This window comes from Scatophagus argus, chromosome 14 (assembly GCF_020382885.2).
Source record: "Scatophagus argus isolate fScaArg1 chromosome 14, fScaArg1.pri, whole genome shotgun sequence".
NCBI classification, from domain to species: Eukaryota; Metazoa; Chordata; class Actinopteri; family Scatophagidae; genus Scatophagus; species Scatophagus argus.
In genome coordinates, this window is record NC_058506.1 from 12,212,188 (window position 1) to 12,233,494 (window position 21,307).

The window sequence follows — 21,307 nt, forward strand, 5'->3', positions numbered from 1 at the left end:
TAGTAGCATAGTGGCTGAACTAAAGGTGTAGACGTGTCCTGGCTGAGTAGAGAAAAACTGTGCAGAGTTGTGTGAGAATAGTTTTTCAGACTCGGATCAATCAACACTGCTCTACGCTGCATTTTCTGAGTTTCTCACAACCTGGGGCATATGAGGAAGAGATGTGGCAAAAGTGGCTTTGGCCAAACCTGTGTCAAGGGAGCAGTTTCTTCCACATGCATTCTGAGGAATGTAAAACATTTCTCTGGCGAGCCGTCCACCTTAACGACAAGAAAGAAAGAGAAAGAGATCATTAATATTTAGAGAGTAAAGGATATTCTTTCAATCAAAGGCCTGCATCAGAATATACTGCACTCTGCAAAGTCAACCTCTTGACATCTTTCACAGTTATGCACATTATTAAGCACTGTAAGTGAACTTTAAACAGAAAACTTGAGCACAGTAAGGGAAATGTGATTAATTCGTGGTTGATATTCAAGTCCACTTCTTGAAGTTTGAGAGAAGAAATAATCACCATGCTTTCACTTTTTGTGAAAAAGAAACTGAAATATTAATGAGCTTTTCCTGCACAATTACTCCTCTGATATCAACAGCAAGAGTGGAACAGGAAAAATGTACCACATTTGCATTTTCTGAAAACTTTGATGTGTGTGAGTGAAAAAGAATAATCAACTAACAATCAACTCCTTTTGTAATAATATCCGAGAAAGGCAACTGTAATCAGAACCGCTGAGTAGCAATAAATAATGAACTATTCACAGATTATCCTTTCAAAGACTTGAATCAAGACAGAGCTCCCCAGTTTTAAACAGGAACGCTGAGCTAATGAGAAAATCCACTGTTTCCAGAACCACAGGAGCAGCAGAAGCATTTTTTTACTGTCCTTTGCCTGGCAGCTTGCTGTTAGCAAAATAAACCATCCAGAAGGAAGATGAGGAGTATATAGACCAGGACGGGTACCCCAGTTGGTTTTTCTGCAGATTCCAGGTGGCAAGAGGAAAGATTGTAAAACAGCTCAACTAGATTGACCAAAAAAAAATACATCTACGTACTGAGTCAGCTTTAAAAATTGTTGCAGTTTAGAGTGCATAAAAAGTAGCAATTAAGTAAGTAGAGGAGATGGAACAGAAGAACTGAAGTGAAGTTTAGTTCAGATCAGTAGTATGAAAATCTATTATATATATTTTTAGATTTAGCATTGTTATGATTAAAAATTAAATAATATTCAGTTCAATTTCAATGAACGCATTCGAAACAAAAGCGGTAGTGTAGATGAATGAGGTATTTGAGTTTATCAGAGAGCTGTGAGAGTACGTCTTACAAAAAAGGTTGGGAAGAGACAATGTACTTTTGCCCATGTTCAGTTAATCTCAACTTCAGAATGCGTCATTGACTTTTTGATTTTCCATCCATCCATTTTCTATACCGCTGCATCTGTCAGGGTCGCAGAGGGCTGGAGCCTATCCCAGCTGAACCTGAACCTGAAACCCTCTCACTGTGAGGCTGTCCCACCACAGTGAGAGGGTTCCAGGTTCATGTGACAACTGTGCCACTGTGCCTCCCCCTTTTGATTTTAACAAGCTAATTTTGATTATTTTAAAATATCCACTTAAAATTATCCTTCCAAAAACTGAGATGTGAGAAGTAACAAAAACTGGAACATGTCGAAGTTACAGAAGAATTGTCCATGACAACATCTGTAGGCTGAATCCAGAAATGCAAGATTTGCAACCTTTTACACTGCAAGGTGTGAAATGCATAGCTGCCTGTGTGTTGACTGTGGATCATCCAGAACAGGCATGACCCGAAATGATAAATAAAACCTTGCAAATGCATTTTCATGATACTATCATGCAGATGGATTTACCAGGTCAATTAAATGGAAAACACTTTATACCTCAAGGGACAATTCAGTCTCTTTAACTCATATGTTTTCACAAATCTGATGACTTCTGGAATAAAACAGAATTTCTCTTTTTACTTTATGAATTAAAACATTAAAACAACAACAAAAAATACTGCATGTGAATTAACTTGACAGCACAAGAAAGTTCTGAATATGGATTGTTCTCTTGTCAATTACTTTAGTATGATAAGTAGATGTTCTTACCAATGATATTGAACCACACAGGTGTGGTCGACTGGCTGACGGCGACTACTCCCACCGGCTGAGCTACAGAAGCTGTCTCCGAAATAGAGAAATTGTAGTACCTCTGGGTGAACAGTAGGGGCAGAAGTGAGGGGACAGGTTTGCGAATCCACTCTACATGGAGTTTGACAGTAGACCATAATGGGGGATCACCGCCGTCCTCCGCTTTTATCTACAAAAGGCGAGGAAAATTGAGAAACCACACATTCAGCTGACACAAGAGCCAATGAATCAGTCCATTGGGAATTTTAAACAGAATCCAGAGACAATGATAAGCTAGACTAGAAAAAAGAAGATTTTGCAGACAAAAGGACTACATTTATTCTAAGCTGGAATTACCTTCACACTGGCTCTGTTGTTAATATGTATGCATTCGAGGAAAGTAAACATCGAGGACATATTAGAATTCTGTCCTCTCCCATTCACACAGATTTTTAAAATTGTATGGATGAGATCTATACTCATCTTCTCTACACTGACACGGTACCTGCACTGACTTACGCATACACTCAGCGACAACATCTCATCCATAAAAAATACTTTTGCTAACCTAAAAATTGATCCCAGCAATTACAGTTTAATGGGATGACCGTCCCTGCTGAATATAACTTGCTCTGCTTCTGACACAGCAAATAGGACAAGAATTAAGAAAAATAAATCGACTAAATCTTCAGAGGAACCTTTATGCACCAATAATTGTAAAATATGGTGTTATAAGTGGTGTTCACTGAAGAACAGAACCTGTGAGCCACATACATTATGTGAACCATCATTCGCTTAGAGGATGGCATTACCGTGAAAATAAAGAAAAACGACTTTGTTAGAAGATTGGTTTGTTTGTTGTCACAGGAGAGAGTCACATCCACAACTCTGCTATTTACTCATGTTCACTGAAACTGAGCACAAGCACAAGAGCAAACTCTCAAGGGCATGTGAGCGTCCCATTTCATACCAGAGTAAAAAAAGATGATGCACGTAAACATGTCAGTCTACACACCTCAGCACTTCTGGTTTCATTGGCCATAGACACAACAAAGTACAAGCTAAAATGGACTTTTGTCCAATGAAAAATGAACAATGTGGCTGCAATTGCTCCTGTCGGCTTTGTACCTGCATGACAGCAGAACCCTGTGAACTAAAAGAGCTCCAACTGGTCGTGAATTTAGTTGTAACAAGAAACAAGAATTGGAAAAGCAGCGGTGGAAAGAGGAGCACTGTGCCTGAAATAGGTCACAGTCTTATCCCCAGTAAGACCATCTGTAATTCAGAGTACAGATTTATTGTTATGTTTACCATGTTGCTAATAGGTGCTGTATTTTTGCTTTAATATTTAAATAAAACTCTAGACCCTTTATAAAAACGAGGTATATGAAACTCACAGTGAGGACATCGTAGCTTCCTGCTGTCACCATCTTCTTCGATGACACCATAGCAGTCCTCGGGTCAATACTGAACTTTTCATCCTCATTGCCATCAACAATGCTGTAGGTGATGTTGCCATTGGCTCCAAGGTCGCGGTCATAAGCAAAGACACGGTAGACGGGTTCACCCCGTTTGTTGCGGTCTCGTTCAGTCAAGCTGATGCGATATGTGACCTCCGGGAAGGTGGGCGGGTTGTCGTTCTCGTCCTCAATGTGAACTATGACCCACACAGTGGACTGGCGGGTGGTCACTGGGCCGTCTATAACTGTTACCTGAGGAAAACAGACAAGCGTGTGAGCATACAAAAACAAACAAACAAACAAACAAACACATGAGGTAGTCAGAGACATGGATTGTTGTATTTGTCATATGCGTGGGACTGTATTTGTGAATATATTTATTAATATCATTGGCTCCCATTGTGAGGCTGCTGCTGTGGGCTACATGGGGCTGAGCTCACGGGAAATCTATTTGTATTATTGATCCCTTAGAGGCAGAGGCAGAGGTCTGATCATTGATCAATTGGATCAGATCAGGCTGAACACCACTGCTGCCAGCATCACTGCTCACTAGACTATTAATTACAAACAGGCAGCATAGACTGGCAGGCAGAGCAGTGGGTGGCATGCATGGACTGGCATTCCTATTGAAATCTCAGGACAGGACAGGACAAGACGATGCAGCAACAAAGACTTCTCTGACCCCAGTTTTGAACTCTTTTTAGGTGTGAATGTTCAAGTGTATGATGTTGTTAGATTACAAGCTTCTTTTTACAACTTTTTTGCTGCTTTCATTTTGTAGCGTGTTGTCATACTCTGGGTTCCCATTAAGTACTGGAGCAGAACAAAGCAGTTTCAAGAGTTATTGAGGCTACGTAAGTCAAATGGCTATACAGAAAGAAAACACAAAGCTGAAATTCTGTGGGTCAACTATGGGTTATTTCATTCCATTTTGTTGAAGGGTAGCGTGCTTGTAGATTCAGCAGCATTTAATAAGTTGTAAGAAAAGTCTGGGGAAGCAAAAGTTTGCTCATGTCTCTAAAGTAGAGAATCTCTGATTATCAGGTTCATCTGCATGCAGAGCAGCAGGGGCAACAGAAATGGTAATCATGGAGCTATCTGTATGCCCAGTGTCTGTGCTTATCAAATGCTGGGCAGACCAACTCCTCTCCTCCCTGTTCCCATCCTGAGTAGAGAAGATAACCAATGATGAATGATTACATTTAGAAAATCCTAAACCTGGGGCCCAAAACTACAACCATTCATCACAGTTTATGGAGCCTTGAGGACCTGCCAGGGTTGTCCTCTACCCTGTCTCTGTTAATAGTGGGATGTGGCAGGTGGCAGGGCCAGATAAATAATAACACTATAAACCCATGAACAATATTCAGTTTTTTCTGTACCTCTAAGAAGTGTTCTGACTGTTGTTCTCTGTCCAGTTTCCTCGCGGTTGTTGTGATTAGCCCTAAAAATCATAAAAGAGCAACTTTAGATTAGACAAACACAGATTTATAGATGTTTGATAAAGATTCAAAGTTACGGCTGGTGTGAAGACAACTTCAAATATCTCTCCTCATAATCCAAAATAATTTCCAATTAGAAAATATTCCACTTGAAAAGAAACAAGCAAGCGTATGTGAACATTCACATGGACACATATTGCTGGGAAAAAAAATGGCCTCGTCTGTGGCCTCGGTAGAGACAATGGAATTTGGCACATGTCCATATGGTACTTTATGGATGAGGATCATTTGGTTGGTCAGCATGTCACCAGGACAGAGGGAAAGGAGCAGAGCTCTTGATAATAGTTTTGATTGAACCAGATTATTCAGGTGATGGTTAGACAGTTTGACGAACGCTGACAGGCTGCAATGAAGATCACTAACAGCGACAGCTCCATTTTTCCCTGATGCACTTTGTTCTCTCTTTTTATCTTAGCATTTTCTTATTTTGTCATTTGCTTGCTAGCTCACTGTCACTGTACAACTACAGAGGTGGTTCAGACGCACAAACATACACACACCCGAACACAAACACTGTTTGTCAATCAGTAATTAATAAATAATTGCTGGGTTTAATCAGTAAAGACTTTGTGAGTTAAACAAATGAAAAGTTTCCCCAAACATTACCCTGGCTAGAGGGGAAACGGGGGAAAAATGCAATTCAATATTTATATTCAATATTATAAGCTGACTTCTGTTTTCCAGAAGAAATAAATGTTGTTGGTATATTCCTTGTACACTATTAAGGATCTCATGAGAGTCTCCAAACACAGCGAAATAGGTACATTTGTCAGAGCCTGGATTTATTTTACACACAAATACAACTGCACAGAAAGAAATGCACTAATAGAAGAAGTGAAATAGGATTATTTTGTTTTTTATAGAAAAAGAATCCATCTGCCAGCTGTTTCATTCTTATTTTCAGCCACAGTATGTGCACAAATTCGCATAACTATGTGTACATGCAAATTAAGAGATCCATACACACAGGGATGCATGCACAAATCCCAACATACATATACATATATTGTGAAACTATTTCTGTGTGGATTTCTATGTGGAATGATTCCATTGAATGTGCTTGAATGGTGATAAAGTGTTTGTTTCAGTGTAAAGAGGTGTTACAGCGAGGTAGGATTATTTTAGATGTTTATATAATGTGCAGTCAACACTCAATGGATAGGCGAATGGCGCACACACACACTTACACACTCTCATGCTGACGCATATCACAGTGTCACCTTGAGCTTGCCATGCAGGCTAACTTCAATTAAGCAAATTAGAAGTAAATCTAGAGCAGCGGTCACAAGCTGTGGGAGAGAGAGACTGCAGGGAGGAGGAGGGGCTTGTTCAGCAGAACACAGCACAAGTAACAACTCTGAGAAAAATCAATGATCTACAGCTCGCAGCACATCTGCAGTTAGACTAAACTCTCTTTTAATGGGACACGAAAAAAAATTAATTAAAAATCCCCTCCCACACCTTCACACAAAATGTATGTAATGGTTCAGTGGCCTGTTTTCTGATCTATAGACTTCTCCTCTTTCCTTGTGCCCTACTTCCTAGCTGTATAAGCTCTGATACACTTTCTAACTGGGGAAACAACATAAACACAAACAAACGAAATTCCCATTTTTTGTTCATTGTTGATCATGAATATCAGCTCAAACACATACAATTGTTTTGTTAATATTATCGTACAACTGAACCAGTAGAATCCAATAATGGATTGTTAAAGAGGTCACACAGCCATCATGACTCCATGATGGCGCTCAACAAACATGCACGCCTTTAGAAGGAGCACTCTATCTAACACCCTGTGTCAACACTCATCTGTTTTGTTGTCGACCCCAAAGGAGGTAGGCTTCACTCACACACCCAGAGACAAACAGACAGCACTGTAAGCTGTCACAGCACATTAGCACTCATTCAAAGTTTTGCTTCAATACATTTTGGGAATTGTTGCAGAACCTCAAACCCATCAAACTGACACTTCCAGAGTGAACTTGAAAAATGCATTACTTTGAACCACCCCAAACCTAGTTTTGAAAAACAATTTGAAACTTGAAGGGCTTTGCCAATAGTTCAGGTCATAGTGTGGCTGACAGCTGCTTCATGAAAGCAAATCAATCAGCTGTGTTTTGTTTATTCATCTTTCCAATGAAATCACTGGTACACAGAAAGTTTTTGACTGAATAAACAGTGAAGAGTGATTCACGAATGCTTCTCTCAGTCATGCATTTCTCATTACCAAACTAACAGACTGTCAATGTAAGCCACATTACTGTGAAACTTATTGTACCAGCGTATTCAAATTCTCACAGTGCCTTTCTAAAACTGCAAAATATAGCATATCCACATAAAAAGTCCACGATTTTCAGATGTTATTTATTGGAATTCAATAAGTCGGCGAAAGCCACCCTGAAGTGTGGCCTATGAGAGAAAAGAGTGCATGAAATATTAAAAATCAATCGCTCAGTATTGCAATGAAAGTTCATTTATCACAGTGTGAACAAGATAGTTATCAATATGAGTTCCCTCGTATGGAATTAATGAGGAACAGATAACAAAATAATGTGGGTCTCTGACAGAGACAGACAGCAGGGCTCAGATGGCTAAAAACTCTCCCCTGTGACACACACACACACACACATACAAATACACTGTCATAAACACAAGGGCAAATTGTTTTGATACAGCTGAGACATGAGCACATGTGGATACAAACTCCACAGAGCAGCGTCATCTTCATCGACTCACTGCAACAGAGCTGCCCTCTCTAACACACCACTGTAACCAATTAATCAATTGATTAAATTGCCACACAAATTCTCTCTCTTTTTCCTTTCTCTCTCTTACCCTCACACACACATGAATCACATTTGCTGCAGATGGGTGTGTGAACAGCACCTGTAATCATCTCAGAGTGACGCTGCAACTGATGAAGTAGATGCATCAACACCAGGCACAGTAACTGATGATTACAGCTAAGAGACATATGACCAGAGTCATATTTTACTCAGAGTCAAGAGCAGGTGTGAGAATTTTACATGTTATGAGTGTGTGTGAAGACCAGTATGTCTCTGTTGGGATCAGTGTTAGCCTTTTCACCCTGCTTCGGTCCAGACCACTTCCCTGCATATTGTCAATATTGTACATTCATTATCACCAAAGAATATTCATGCTATAGAGGAACATAGAAACAAAACATGGAGGTACCCACATGCCGCAGGCCAACACCTTCAGAAAATTCCTTCTACTACAAACTTGTTAACTGACATGTTACATACAGGACATCAGTTTTTGATTGTTACATCGACTTGTCTTTGAGTCAGAAAACAGGTCTCTGCAACAGCTGAAGTCTGCCTTTTATTGTTTACTGAAACACTCATAACCTAATCTAGGGCTGAGACAGAATAGGCTTCACACTTTTCTTTTTCACCAGGATTTGAATAAAACATTTCACCTCTTCAATAATTCTTTAATGGAAGCTTCAAGCAAAGCTCTCTTTTGGAGAACGCACAGAGCCCGCCCCAGGATTTCAAACTTGGCAGCCAAAACTGAAACACATCTGAATTTATGAGCCTAAGTAATGTTTGTATTCTGCACAGATATAATGATATGTTGTCTAATTTTCAAAGGTGGAAATTTTGTCATTTATTCGTTTTTGTGGTGCATCAAAACTGTATAAAAGTCTGGGATCTGGACATGCCCTGACAGTGATCCTATCTCCTTCACAAGGACTACAAGACTCTGAGTTTGTAAATTATGTTTGGGCATAATGTAGTGAGGTGACATTCAGTTCACAGGCTGCAGTTGTAAATCATCTTTTGTGAGCCTGTTAAAGAGATGCATGTGGAATTCGAGTGTGTGAGTGTCTTAAAAAAAAAAAAAAAAATTTACAAGGACATAAAATCACAGGTGTGTAGCAAAGATTTGTGGTTCTGGCAACATTTAGAAGATGTCTAAATAAAACACATAAAATGCAAATGATCTCAATGGTAGAGTTACTCAAAAAGTCTAAAAAACAAACAATTTTGTGTATATCTGGTAGCGACGGAAAGAGAGAAAGCGTCCGACGTGAACACGTCTACAGCATCTGTCTGATATTTAAATGGCGGCTCTATCGATTTCACAGATCAAAATCTGTTTACAGGTGTTGGGGATTATTACTGCATATGTGGACAAAGTCACATCTCCCAAATCAGTGCCTGAGTTGCATTGTGTGTAAGGTAGATGCCATGTGGGGGGAAAAGATGGCATCTATTTTGATACAATTTTTTTTTTTTTATCCATCCATCACAAGTCCAACATGTACAGTGGAAGTGCTAAATCAGTGGACGGCTCTTTAATAGGATGCTCATAATTTCTGATCCCATCTTTACAGCCCAATCCATCCAGACAAAAGCATAACTACCATAACAAACATTTTGTAACTGCCTGAAAAAAAGCATGTTTTTATTCCTGTTAGTATATATCACAGAATGCAGAGAAATAAACTGTTTGACTTTCCTTCAGGGAACAAAAGTAATTGGAAATAAAAGAGCTTTGACTGTAAATTATTTCATGATTAAAAGATATTTACCCACACACTGGCTTAATAAAGACCTCACTGATTTGCTTGAGTACGCTGCAAACAGCTTTGGCCCTGAAAGAAGACTGGAGGCAGTACTCAGTTCAGAGTGCAGTGAAGATTGTCTGGGTGGCTCATCAGTGTCCTAGATGTTTGACTGTGTGGGCACAAAAGTCTATTTAATTTGTTGTGTGGGAACCTAAATCTTTTATTGAATCACCGTGGAGCAGGGGGTGCGTCATGAAAGAAAATTTCAGTCATTTCAGAGAAACACAAACATAAAAACACAAAAGACTGGTGCGTTTATTTGTTGTTTCGAAGGATATATCACTTATTGTGCCATTAGTCTAACACATAAACTGCCGATTATGTTACTGAGGCATTTTAATTATTTAAAGAGATGTGTTTGTTTGTGAGTCTCACCTGTTTTTGGGTTGATGGAGAAGAAATTCTGCGGGTTGCCTGCAGTTATGCGATAACTCAGACGACTGGGCGTGGCGGTCAGGTCAGGGTCCTGCGCCTGGATATGGATGACTGACACATCCTTTGGAGAGTTCTCCATGACAACTGGGTGGTAAATAGGATCTGAGGTGAGGGGAGCATTATCATTGACATCCTCTACCTGAGAGAAAAAGCGGGGAGAAGACGAAGAAGAGGATGAGGGACAGAGGGAGAAAGAGAGAGAAGGCTACGATTGGGCAAGGAACAGGAATAAGGAGTGCTTGTATTTATTTTAACTGTCATTTGGGTCTGAATTGGTCATGGATGGTCATGGATGTGTTAATAAAACCTTCTAAATCAGAGTGTATGGTAATGCTGTAAGGAAAATCTAGCTGCAGATTTTAGTATCTCTGTTAATCAACAGCTCATGAAGTGCAGCTTAGACTGGGTCGGGCTTGATCCGTTATCAATCACAAAATGGAAATTTATTCGCCAGAAAATGTCATGGATGTCACAATTTAAATGCACTGCAAATTAATGTTCCCCCTCGCACCATAGATCTGGAATATTTATGACAAACACAGCGTTGATTGAGTGCTTGCTGGGAGGCACTGAGAGCCAGGATGGTTCAGCCGCTGAATGAGGAGCGCCTGCGCCTGATTAATCTCCCTACTTTTGTCTGTGATGAAAAAGGCCGAGAGGAAAGCACCCGATCACACCACCACACCTGAATATCCCGAAGCCAGAGAAGGCTGTTTGTTTTTTTTGTTTTTTTTACACACTATTGAACTCATACCCAAAGGGTGAGCAGTGCTGGAGCAGTGATGTTTGTATTTGAGTGTTTAGACAGTGGATTACTTAGCGCCAAATAAAACAGAAGCAGAGAATTCCCTCCAGTCTGTATCTCTTGCTCACAGGCTGAACTAAAGTTATCCACTGCACTGAGCACCATCAGCATTTTCAACATTTTAGACAGTGACATGCCGATTGTTTATCTTCATGCTGTCACTCTGGATAAATTTTAAATAGTCAAGGAGATATTTGGATTATAGAAAATATGGTCAAATATAGTCACAGATATCAGATACCCCCCTCATCCCACACACATAATAAATTTGGGACAAATTCCCTACCTGCAGTTTAGAGTATATCACCTGACGAGTTTGTATTTAAACCAACATCAAAGAAACACTGTTCATTTCTTCTGTACAGGGCTTTATGTGCATGCTTAGCATAATGTGAACATAGGGGACAGATGCAGGTACCTGAATGAAGACTTCAATAGAGGCTGACAGGGGTGTAACCCCTCTGTCCGTGGCATAGACAGTAAGCCAATAGGAGTCTTTGGTCTCACAGTCCAGGATACCAGCAGTGTAAATCACCCCTGTTGAAGCAGAGAGAATGATTAATGCAGTGGTTATGTGGCTTTGAGAATACATATTTAGCAGGTGTGTGTGTGTGTGTGTGTGTGTATGCAAAGGGGAAATCATCAACAGGATACATCCATAAAAGATCTCATGGGAAAAGACTTTCCAGAGGCAAAGACACAAATTCCAAGCAAACTTTGTGTCCTGACTTCGGTGACATTCACGGGTATTAGTGGTGCTGCTGTAGTCACCTTCAATGTTTCAGCTTCTCTACAGCTAATCACAGCTGACCAAACTGCTCTCGCTGCAATTCGCTCAGTGCTAAACGTACCCTGAACTGCCCTACGCCAATAAAGATGCACACACAGACTCTCAGACACTCACACACATTGACTGGTGTGTGTTTAGTGGCCTTAAGGAAGATGAGTAGCTGACAGCTTTGGTGACCTCTTGAGGGACAAAGAGAACACTCACAATGGATGATGGGTGCTTCTTTCATACAGTGTCGACATAAACACTCAAAAAATGACACACATGTGAGTTCACACTGTAGGTTGTGAGGGTTTATTCATCCTATTGCCAAACATTTCCAAGAGCGCTGAAGCACAACGATGAAATGTCAAGAATGTCACATACAGTTTATTTGAACAAGGTAACCTGACGTCAAACAACACAAATATTTAATTCCATTGTTTCTATTGACAGAAAATCATCAAGAAAGTCGTCGAGGAATAAATAGACTGAATTCATCCTAAGCGTCAAGTAAGCAGGTGACAGATTTCTGTTCAGAGCACCAAAACTTTCATCGTTGAAATTATGGCGCTTTCAAAAAGCTGGCACGAGGCTGTTACTTCAGCTACCTCACAGGAGCTCAGTAAGAGCTGAAGACATACAGCACGTTGTGGCTTGCAGAGTCTGTGTGTGCATCTGTGTCTGAAAAATAAATAACCTCAAGAAGACGCGAGACAGAACTGAGACTGGATGTGTGAGCAAGTGTATATTTACTTTTTTACTCTTTTAGGTTTACCTGAACTTTAACACTGCTATTGGACTTTTTATTATTGAACACTAAAGTTGATAAGGTTAGCAAGTTTCTATTATACTTATAATGATCTTATCACACTTATAATGAGTTACCAGTAAAATTAGTAGCAGAGGTAATGGTGACAGTAGCAGGAGTAGTATTTTGTGTTGATTGGATGGCTTATCTTTATGGAAGAACCTGTTGTCAATCCATTTATATTAATGAACATAAACATTACATGTGCCTTCATTCTTAATCAAACCTTTTTGTTGCCATGACAACATAACTGCTGTTAGACTGTGTTACAAAGTAGTAAAGTGAGTAAACATCACTGTCTGGGTAGTTTTTGGTTTTTAAGACTTTTTGGATTTATTTTTATTGTCAACATATTTTTTTAAAAAAACTGCCATACAGTGCAAAGAGAAACTGGAAATTTCTTTAATTTAAGCAAAATAAATGAAGGCCTCCATCTGTGCCGCGAGGGAGGCACAGAGAACCAAGACAGTTCAGCCCAGACATGCTCTATGCCTCTCCAGCTAGCCTAACCTCGGTCACCTTATTACAAACATTATTGCAGGATATCATCTCAACAGTCATAATAAATAAGTTCAGCAGAAATTATCAAATCAGGGAACTTACATTACATGGAGCCTACCATGTCAGTGATCGTTTATGAGACAAAGACTGATCCTTTCATACATATATTTATTTGTTTGGGCTGCAGGAAGATGAACTTGATTTGCTCTCAAACAGTAAGCGTCTGTCGCTCTCTAAGTTGGACTTACGCTCAGCCATAAACCCTACATGCCCAGATTTCAGCCAAACAAGCATACAAATCAGTGACTAGAGGCCTTTTTTGTGTGCGCTCGAATGGGTCTTGTTGCAGCTTCCTCAGCTGCACAGCGAAGGTGTTACCTTATCACCAGAAAGTGTGTGTGTATATGTCAGATTATGACTAAGCAGCTGCCCGGGGCATGCACAATGCATAGTAAAAGTGTTTGCTGAAACACATCCTTGCTCTGCCGTCCTTGACCATGTCCTTTTCAAACCACATCTCATCTCTCTCAGATATCTCGACAGAGAGCGACGAGGAAAACAGAGCTGGCTGTTTCAAAAGCTCTTTGAACTTTAAGACCGACAGGCACTATTCAGTGAATTCAATATAAATCTGACTTGACAGCATCCATTCTCACCATAAATAACACACTTCAAACAGGGAACAAAAAATTTGAAGGGTCACAGCATATTTTCTAATCTAGAAGTTAACAGTACGCTTGGGTTTACATCCATCTGTCAAGTCAGTTCAGTTTCACCATGCTTGAGAAAGAGGTTTAGTGGTCCAACTAAAGTATCTAATTAATGCCACCATATCAACTAATCAAACACAAGTTTGGTGAGAAAGCACCATGTATATTCTTCTGCATCTTGAGACAGAATACCTTTGCGTGTAGCAGAAAAGAGGACATAAAAAAATATGGCCTGTTAATTTTTAACAAATGCAGAATAGATTACTTTTTAAATGTGTATTTGCCTGTAACTCAAAGAGTGTTTTATCCTGACTGTGATAAATCCTGGAGCCTGCAAACACACTAATAGAGGAGCAGTGGCTTCTGACAGCTGCCCAATGAGAAATTGCAAGTCTTGCTTTCCCCCCAACCAACGACAAGAATACCAATTTTTGTTCAAAGTACAGCAGTGCTAAGGACTTAAGCCAAAGAAGATCCTACCTATTTCTGACAGATAGCCCCTGTGCACTCCTCCATACACTGGGGTGAGTCATCTCATACATCTAAATATCAAATGTGGGAAACATGGGCAGTCATAAGTGGTGTGTGTGTTGGCTTGTGCACATGTTAAGTCTAAAAAAAATGCAAAAATGTCTCACTCTTTCTCTTATTCTCTCTGTCCATTCTACTCTCTATCGCTGTCTGTCACACTCCATCTTCACATACATAGTTTTGAAACTGTGGCACAGACTGACAAGCAGTCAGGGGAAAGTCACTCAACATGGCAGCTAAATGCATGGTGGGAGGACAGAGGGGCAATACTCTGTCCACGCCTGACAGCACTAACTTCTACGTTAGCAGATAAAATGATAAAACAGTGAGGTGAAAACTTGGCATGTGCTGTCTTCTTATCGTTTCACATGCTCATGATATTAGGGTAAAGAAAAACAAAAAACAAAAACCACAGCTTAAAAACAAACTTCTCAAAAGAGAGCCTTGGAGGAAGAAGGCTGTATTTTCTTCTGACACTTTTTATGTACTCCATACTCCCCCTGCATCCTCTTCCTTCCTCTCTTCGCTTCACTACCACTTTCCTCTCCCTTCACTTTCTGCTCTAACAAGCAGTCTGATTTCCCCTGGAAAATCTGCACTCAATAAACTTTCTCACTGGCTGTGATGCTCCTTACTGAGGTTTTAATACAGAATACTGTGGGGATCTGTCTATGTACTTTAACACTATTTTGTCTATGAGTGGTGCGTATGTGATTGGGTGTATGTAGTTGTACACCGTATATGAAGAAAGAGAGACGGAGAGAGAGAGTGAGGACAAGAGACATTCTCTCATATGTCCATGTGTTGCTCTCTCGCTTTCTCGCTCAACTACTGTCAATACTAATTAGCCTAGTTAAAGGTCAACGCAGCCCTCCAGTGCAAGTCATGTACAGTAGGGACCAGTGTGACAAGAGGTGAAAAGAAGAGGAACACTGTCATGTGTTCCCTAAAACTAAGTGCTATAATAAATTAATGGGGCTAAAATGAACCTCTACTCTGTAACTACCTATTTGTGTCACTAACAGGTTCTTATTAATAACATTTTCTATAATTCAGCTAAATGATTTTATCACTGCTCTATGCAAAACTACCACCGTATTATATTTCATATTTTATATTATATTTGTTTCATTCTCTTTTTCCATATGCACTGTATATATTATGTTTCATTTGAGTATATTGACTTTTTATGCATTATGTCTAAGGTTCGCAATTCTCATTTTCTTTGTTTAACTTTCTTTTTATACATATTATATGAGCATTGTTGAAAGGAACCTGAGTCTGAACACGAATTTCACATCACGGCCAAGGACAGTGAGATCTTCAGTGGGATTGTTGCGCACACAGCAAATAAAAAACCTGAACTGGAATTATTAAAAGCTAATTATAACCTGTCGCTTTGCTATGTGTCATTATTACTGTGCTGCTACTTGATTAAACCATGACTGGAAGAATTTAAGGGATCATCAAAAATGAAGAATTTATTCATGCATCAAAATAAATTTTGTCAAATAGAATGACTGGCAATGGTGATTATGAGAAACTAGGTTTTCCCACTTTCTTACAGTGAAAATGTGGATGGTATAAAATGAAGGAAAAAAAAGTTTCTAGAGGGGGAAAAATAGTATCTAGTAACTAATGAACAAAGATGCCTGGGTTAGGTATGTGGTAATTAAATTAGTGGGTACTGAGTGGAGAAATACAAATAAAACACCTGTGACTAGCATTGGCTAGAACATAAGCAACACTTGTTACATTGCTGTAATGTAGTTTATCTGGTTGAATTTCAGTAAAGCTTGTTAGCAGGTAAAACAGAACAGTCAAATATTACTTCTACTATTTTGACTACTTCAATTCAACAGTAAAATATACAGCCACAACCTTGACTCCACTGACAAGTGAAGTGAATAACATTATTCATCTGTTTACAATGCAATGTTCTGCGAGGGAACCTTGAGTTCTAGCAATCATGTGGATGTTTTTGACACACACCACCCACCTAAACATTTCAAAGTAAATACACCCCCTATGGTAATGGCTCTTCCTGTCAGCAGCAGCCTTCCCCCAGCTGGACAATGTACCCTGTCACATTTCAAAAACAACTCAGGAATATCTCAAGGACCACACTAACGGTCTGCAAATTCCTTGACCTCTAGCCTGGAGGCCCCATATTCAATGCACAGGACCCAGAGGATCCAAACTTTGCCAGTGACCACAAAATACCCAGAGAGGTCCCTTCCCCTGACAGGTCAAAGCTGTTCTGGCAGCACAAAGGCGACCTACAAAATATTAAGCAACTGATATTACTGTTGTGGCTGATCAGTGTAGTTGTCTATCTCAATTCTCACCTTTGCAATACAGGACTTGTCACAATGGTAAGGCATCAGTGGTGATTATGAAACATACTCACTATGAAGTACCCTCCAGTATCACACAGGGAAGAGAGAATACATGAATGAATGAGAGACTGATTTCAGAGCTTGAAGTGTGAATGTTTCAGCACCATGGAGAGATACACAGGAAGAGGTTATGTTTAAAAGCTCCACAACCACTGCAAGACAAAGAGACTACAAGCCTTGTATTCTATATATACACACAGATACACAGAGTGCCTCAGTTTGACACTGCAGGGCAGTTGGAGACAATGACACACTGTGTTTTTTGGGGGGTCAGGCCTTCTTAAATAAGTCCCAGTGATTTCAGTACTCTGGGAAAGTATGGTGATGCTGCGCAAGAGAGACTTGATCAATGTTATCAACAGAGCAGTGGATCAGCTGTACTGTGCGGCCTGAGGCCCAGTCAGTGTAGCTGCCATGCTGTCCTCATTACAGTAATGATCTCCCAGTACACAGCTCCCACGTGAGGCCCCATCAACACACTGACTCTAACTGTAACTCACACTCTTTTCATCTCTCTCACCCAGTACACACATGCACATTCACTCAAAAAATGCATGCTATCGAGTGGTGATGCCTATCACAATGTGATGCAAAACCACAATACGAGGCACAAAACTGAGAGTTGGGCAACAACTACACACGTGTGAAAGTCATCAGCAATGGCAAAGTAACAATAATAATTCTTGTAATATGCAATGATCAGCAGTACATTTTGGTGACAATATTCCACGTAAGGCACCGAAAGTTATTGGATTTTCACTTTACATAATTAGGCTTCAAAATTGATCTTGTGTCACACCTGTGTCTTCGTCAATGGTGAAAGTGCCCAGTCCGCTGCCTCCTCTGACAGAGTACCTCAACACCCCATCCCGTCCCTTGTCGTCGTCCTTAGCGCTGACAGTCAGGACGCTTGTGCCTGCACGAGAGTTCTCCTTCACTGAGCCTCTCAGAGCAAAGTCAGGGAAGTAGGGTGCATACAAATTCTCATTGACATCCACCACCTGAAGAAATGCAATGGTTCACTTGGGGGTTTTTGAATGAAGATATCACAGAGTATCACACAGTATGAATTAAAACACAGAAAAGCATTGGACCAATAACCAATATTGCTTCCAAGTATAGCTAGCAGATTCATGTCCACTAACAACATGACTTACCAAATAAATACATTATTTACTTTGCAAATGTATAAACAAAATGATCAATGCTAATGCTTTATTGACAAAATTGATCAATAGAATTTGCTCTGGTCCAAATTTGCATTTACATGTGTATGTGCATGCATGTGTACGTGTGCATGTGTGTGTGTATGTGTGTGAGTATGTGGGTATGTGTTAGTACTCACCTCAACCTCCACAAATGTCTGACTGATGAGACTGGGTACTCCTCTGTCCTCAGCAAGTACTGTCAGATTGAAAAACTGTTGTTTCTCAAAGTCCAGCTCCTTCCTAATCCTCAACACTCCACTCACAGCATTGACCTGTATAACATTACAATCCCATTAATCAAAACTGCCAATAAAAGGAGGGTCCGTATATTCAACAGCAAAGACAATAGTGACATTACTTACCTCAAAAGTCCCATTGAAGTCATTAATCAAGGAGTATCGGATCTGTCCACCGGGACCAATGTCTGGGTCCTGAGCCTGCATCCAGGTAATCACAGCCCCTGGCGGGAGGTCCTCCAGTGCTCGAGCACTATAGCTGCTGGGGATGAAAGCTGGGGCGCAATCATTGACATCCTCCAAGATGATAGTTAGAGTAGTGACTGACGACCTTCGAGTGCCTCTTTCAGCCTTGTCACTCACTTCAATCTTAAGTGTGAACATTGGGACGGTTTCCCTGTCCAAGTGGCTTGCAACAAATACATTTCCTGTTTCGCTGTCAATACCAAATTGAGGGACACTGGTCAGCATTTTGTAGGAGAGCTGTCCATTTTGACCCATGTCTCTGTCAAATGCAGTGATGGTAATAACTTCAATACCAATGGCAGAGTTTTCTACAACAAGAGCAGAGAAGCTGTCCTGGTAAAACTGGGGATCATTGTCATTTGCATCCTCAATGATCACAGTCAGTAGCCTCCAATTGGACATCTGAGGAACGCCCTGATCATAGATGGTGATATTAAGGAAGTAACGATCCAATTGTTCACGGTCCAGTGGCTGCAAAACAGTTAGCAGCCCGGTCTCCATGTTGATATTGAAGCAGTTTTCTTTATTACCATCAGATATGGAAAAGAGAACACGGCCATTGAAGCCTGTGTCACCATCTCTTGCTCTCACCTGAAATACGCTGGTGCCAACAGCGAGATCCTCTCTCACTAGAATACTTGTGGGCAAAGCCTCAAACTGTGGAGCCTGTTTGTTCATAGAGAAAATGTCTGTATATCTCTCATCTGGTCTTGGTCTAGCCATAGCAGACACTTTCGAGAGCATTTTTTCTGCCAACATCTGAGCTACCCTGGTCTCCTTGCAGTTGAACCCTCTGGTTGGCATCCTACCCCTCACCACAGATACATTCACAAATGTAGGATCAGAAAACATTTCTCCATCTGTTGCAATTATTTTTAGGTTGAATACCCCACTTTTTAAATTAGCTACTGCTAACGATCTCTTCAGTGACAAAGCCCCAGAATCTGGATTTAAATTAAAATAGTCTAACTCGTTCCCAGATAGTATCTTGTATTTCACCATTCCTAGCTCATCTATGTCCACAGCTGACAAGGTGACAATGGTCTGGCTGACAGGAAAATCACGACTTATCATCCCCCTGCAAGAAACCATCTCAAAAAGAGGCTGGTTGTCATTGACATTTATCAGACGAATGGTGACATTAACCTCACTCTCCCTTCTGTTGGGTGTACCCCAATCAGAGGCTCGCACTGCAAAAGTATATATGTCATTTGATGACTCAAAGTCTAGATCTTGTGTGATCCTTATCTCCCCTGTGTCCTGGTCTATGGAAAATGGAAGAAACTGCTCACCACTTATTGTGTGGGTTACAAACCCATTTTCTCCTTTATCATTATCTACCGCAGACACTACAAGAACAACAGTGCCTACAGGTAAGCTCTCATTGATTGCAATATCATAGAATGGCTTGTTGAACTCTGGAGAGTTGTCATTTGCATCCTCTATGGTAATTTGAATCCTGGCCCGCTGCTGACTAATCATATCAACCACCTCCATCTCCATGAAATCCTGTGATATCCTTGTCAGCTGCCTTGTGGTCATAATAACTCCAGTCAAAGGGTTTATATCAAAGTACATTGGATCTGAGAGGCTGCTGAAGCTGTAATTGACACTCAGAGGAGCTGGGGAGATTTTCACCACCTCTACAATAGTGCCTGGGGGAGCTATTTCGCTCAGCTTAAATACATAAACATCTTTCTCGAACTTCACCAACACTGGGTCTGGCTTTGTAACCAACAACTGAACAACTTGGGTGTTAGAAAACCTAGGGGGTATACCCCTGTCTTTAGCCTGAAGGGTTAAGTTGCAGCCATAAGGGAATGTATCCCAATCCACTAATTCTGATGTTTTAACTCTATATTCATTCCCGACAGGAGATCGATCAACCACAAACTGTTCAAAGGGGTCACCCTCAATGATGGACACCCACTCTATATCCCCAGATACCCCCTCATCTTTGTCCTCTACAGTCACTATGGCATAGACTGAGTCTTTGTCCACCCTTGATGGAATGACAGCAACTGCACTGAGAACAGGAGAAAACTCATTAACACGCTTCACAGTTAGGAACAGCTTAGCAGTGCTGCTAATACCATTGTTCCCATAGAGTTTCATCCCTCTGTCAACCACCTGCACCTCCAGCTCAAATCGGTCTTGTTTGTCCATCCTGGGCCGACCCGTCAGGGTGATGACCCCGCTGGTCGGATGAACAGCAAAGAGTTCAACTCTGTTCTTGAAGAAGTAGTAAAACTCCCCGTTGGAACCCAGGTCAGCATCTGTGGCTGTTACACGTCCTATGCTGGCACCCAGAGAGGCACTCTCAGGAACAACGAACGAATAAGAGGTTGGGGAGAAGAGAGGTCGCAGATCATTGGTATCCAAGACCTTGATATAAACAGTGACTAAGGCCTCTAGCCCTCCTTGGGCTGATGCCTTAACTGTCAGTGTGTAATTGTCTTGTACTTCTCGATTTAATATGGCACCACTGCCTCCATTAGTGCGTATACGGAGAAAACAAAAATCTCCTATTACAAACTCTTCAGCCTGGAAGATTCCCTCACTGTTTCCAGACTCAATGGAATATTTTATTTCCAAAGAACGGGGTGGCCCAAGAATGATGCCCATTTTGACCTCACTTCTGACATAAGTTCTCGCAGCAGAGTTCTCAAAAATGGAGGCATTATAGGCAGGCTGAGTGAAGAGCAGGAGGCCTTGTGCTGCCCTAGGTTCTGCCAGGAACTGGGCACGGGACAAGGAGAAAGAGAGGGGGAGGAGGAAGAAAGAAATAAAATGGAAAAGAAGAGAGAAGCTGGGTACGAGAAGCATATTTCCCCACCGATTAGGCTTCGTCACTATTCCATCATCCAGTCACCCTATATTTGGAAAGAGTAACAAAGAAAAACACATCTAGATTCAGTTGGTGAATTGTTAGAGACATTCTCTCTGCATGCTAAAAATTTGAT

The 21,307-nt window shown here is 40.7% G+C and overlaps 1 protein-coding gene across 1 annotated transcript in view; it reads right to left on the reverse strand.

Moving 5' to 3' along the window:
- The window catches only part of LOC124070386 (protocadherin Fat 3), a 62,196-nt gene that overhangs the window by 39,339 nt on the left and 1,550 nt on the right, over positions 1 to 21,307 (reverse strand). The window contains exons 2-10 of the mRNA XM_046410265.1: positions 18,225 to 21,217; positions 18,000 to 18,134; positions 17,454 to 17,655; positions 11,352 to 11,470; positions 10,069 to 10,267; positions 4,974 to 5,035; positions 3,529 to 3,843; positions 2,111 to 2,321; positions 189 to 260 (exon numbers count right to left, since the gene is read on the reverse strand). Of these exons, the coding sequence (XP_046266221.1) occupies positions 189 to 260; positions 2,111 to 2,321; positions 3,529 to 3,843; positions 4,974 to 5,035; positions 10,069 to 10,267; positions 11,352 to 11,470; positions 17,454 to 17,655; positions 18,000 to 18,134; positions 18,225 to 21,170 (4,261 nt within the window). The 5' untranslated portion in view covers positions 21,171 to 21,217. The remainder of the gene's footprint in view (positions 1 to 188; positions 261 to 2,110; positions 2,322 to 3,528; positions 3,844 to 4,973; positions 5,036 to 10,068; positions 10,268 to 11,351; positions 11,471 to 17,453; positions 17,656 to 17,999; positions 18,135 to 18,224; positions 21,218 to 21,307) is intronic.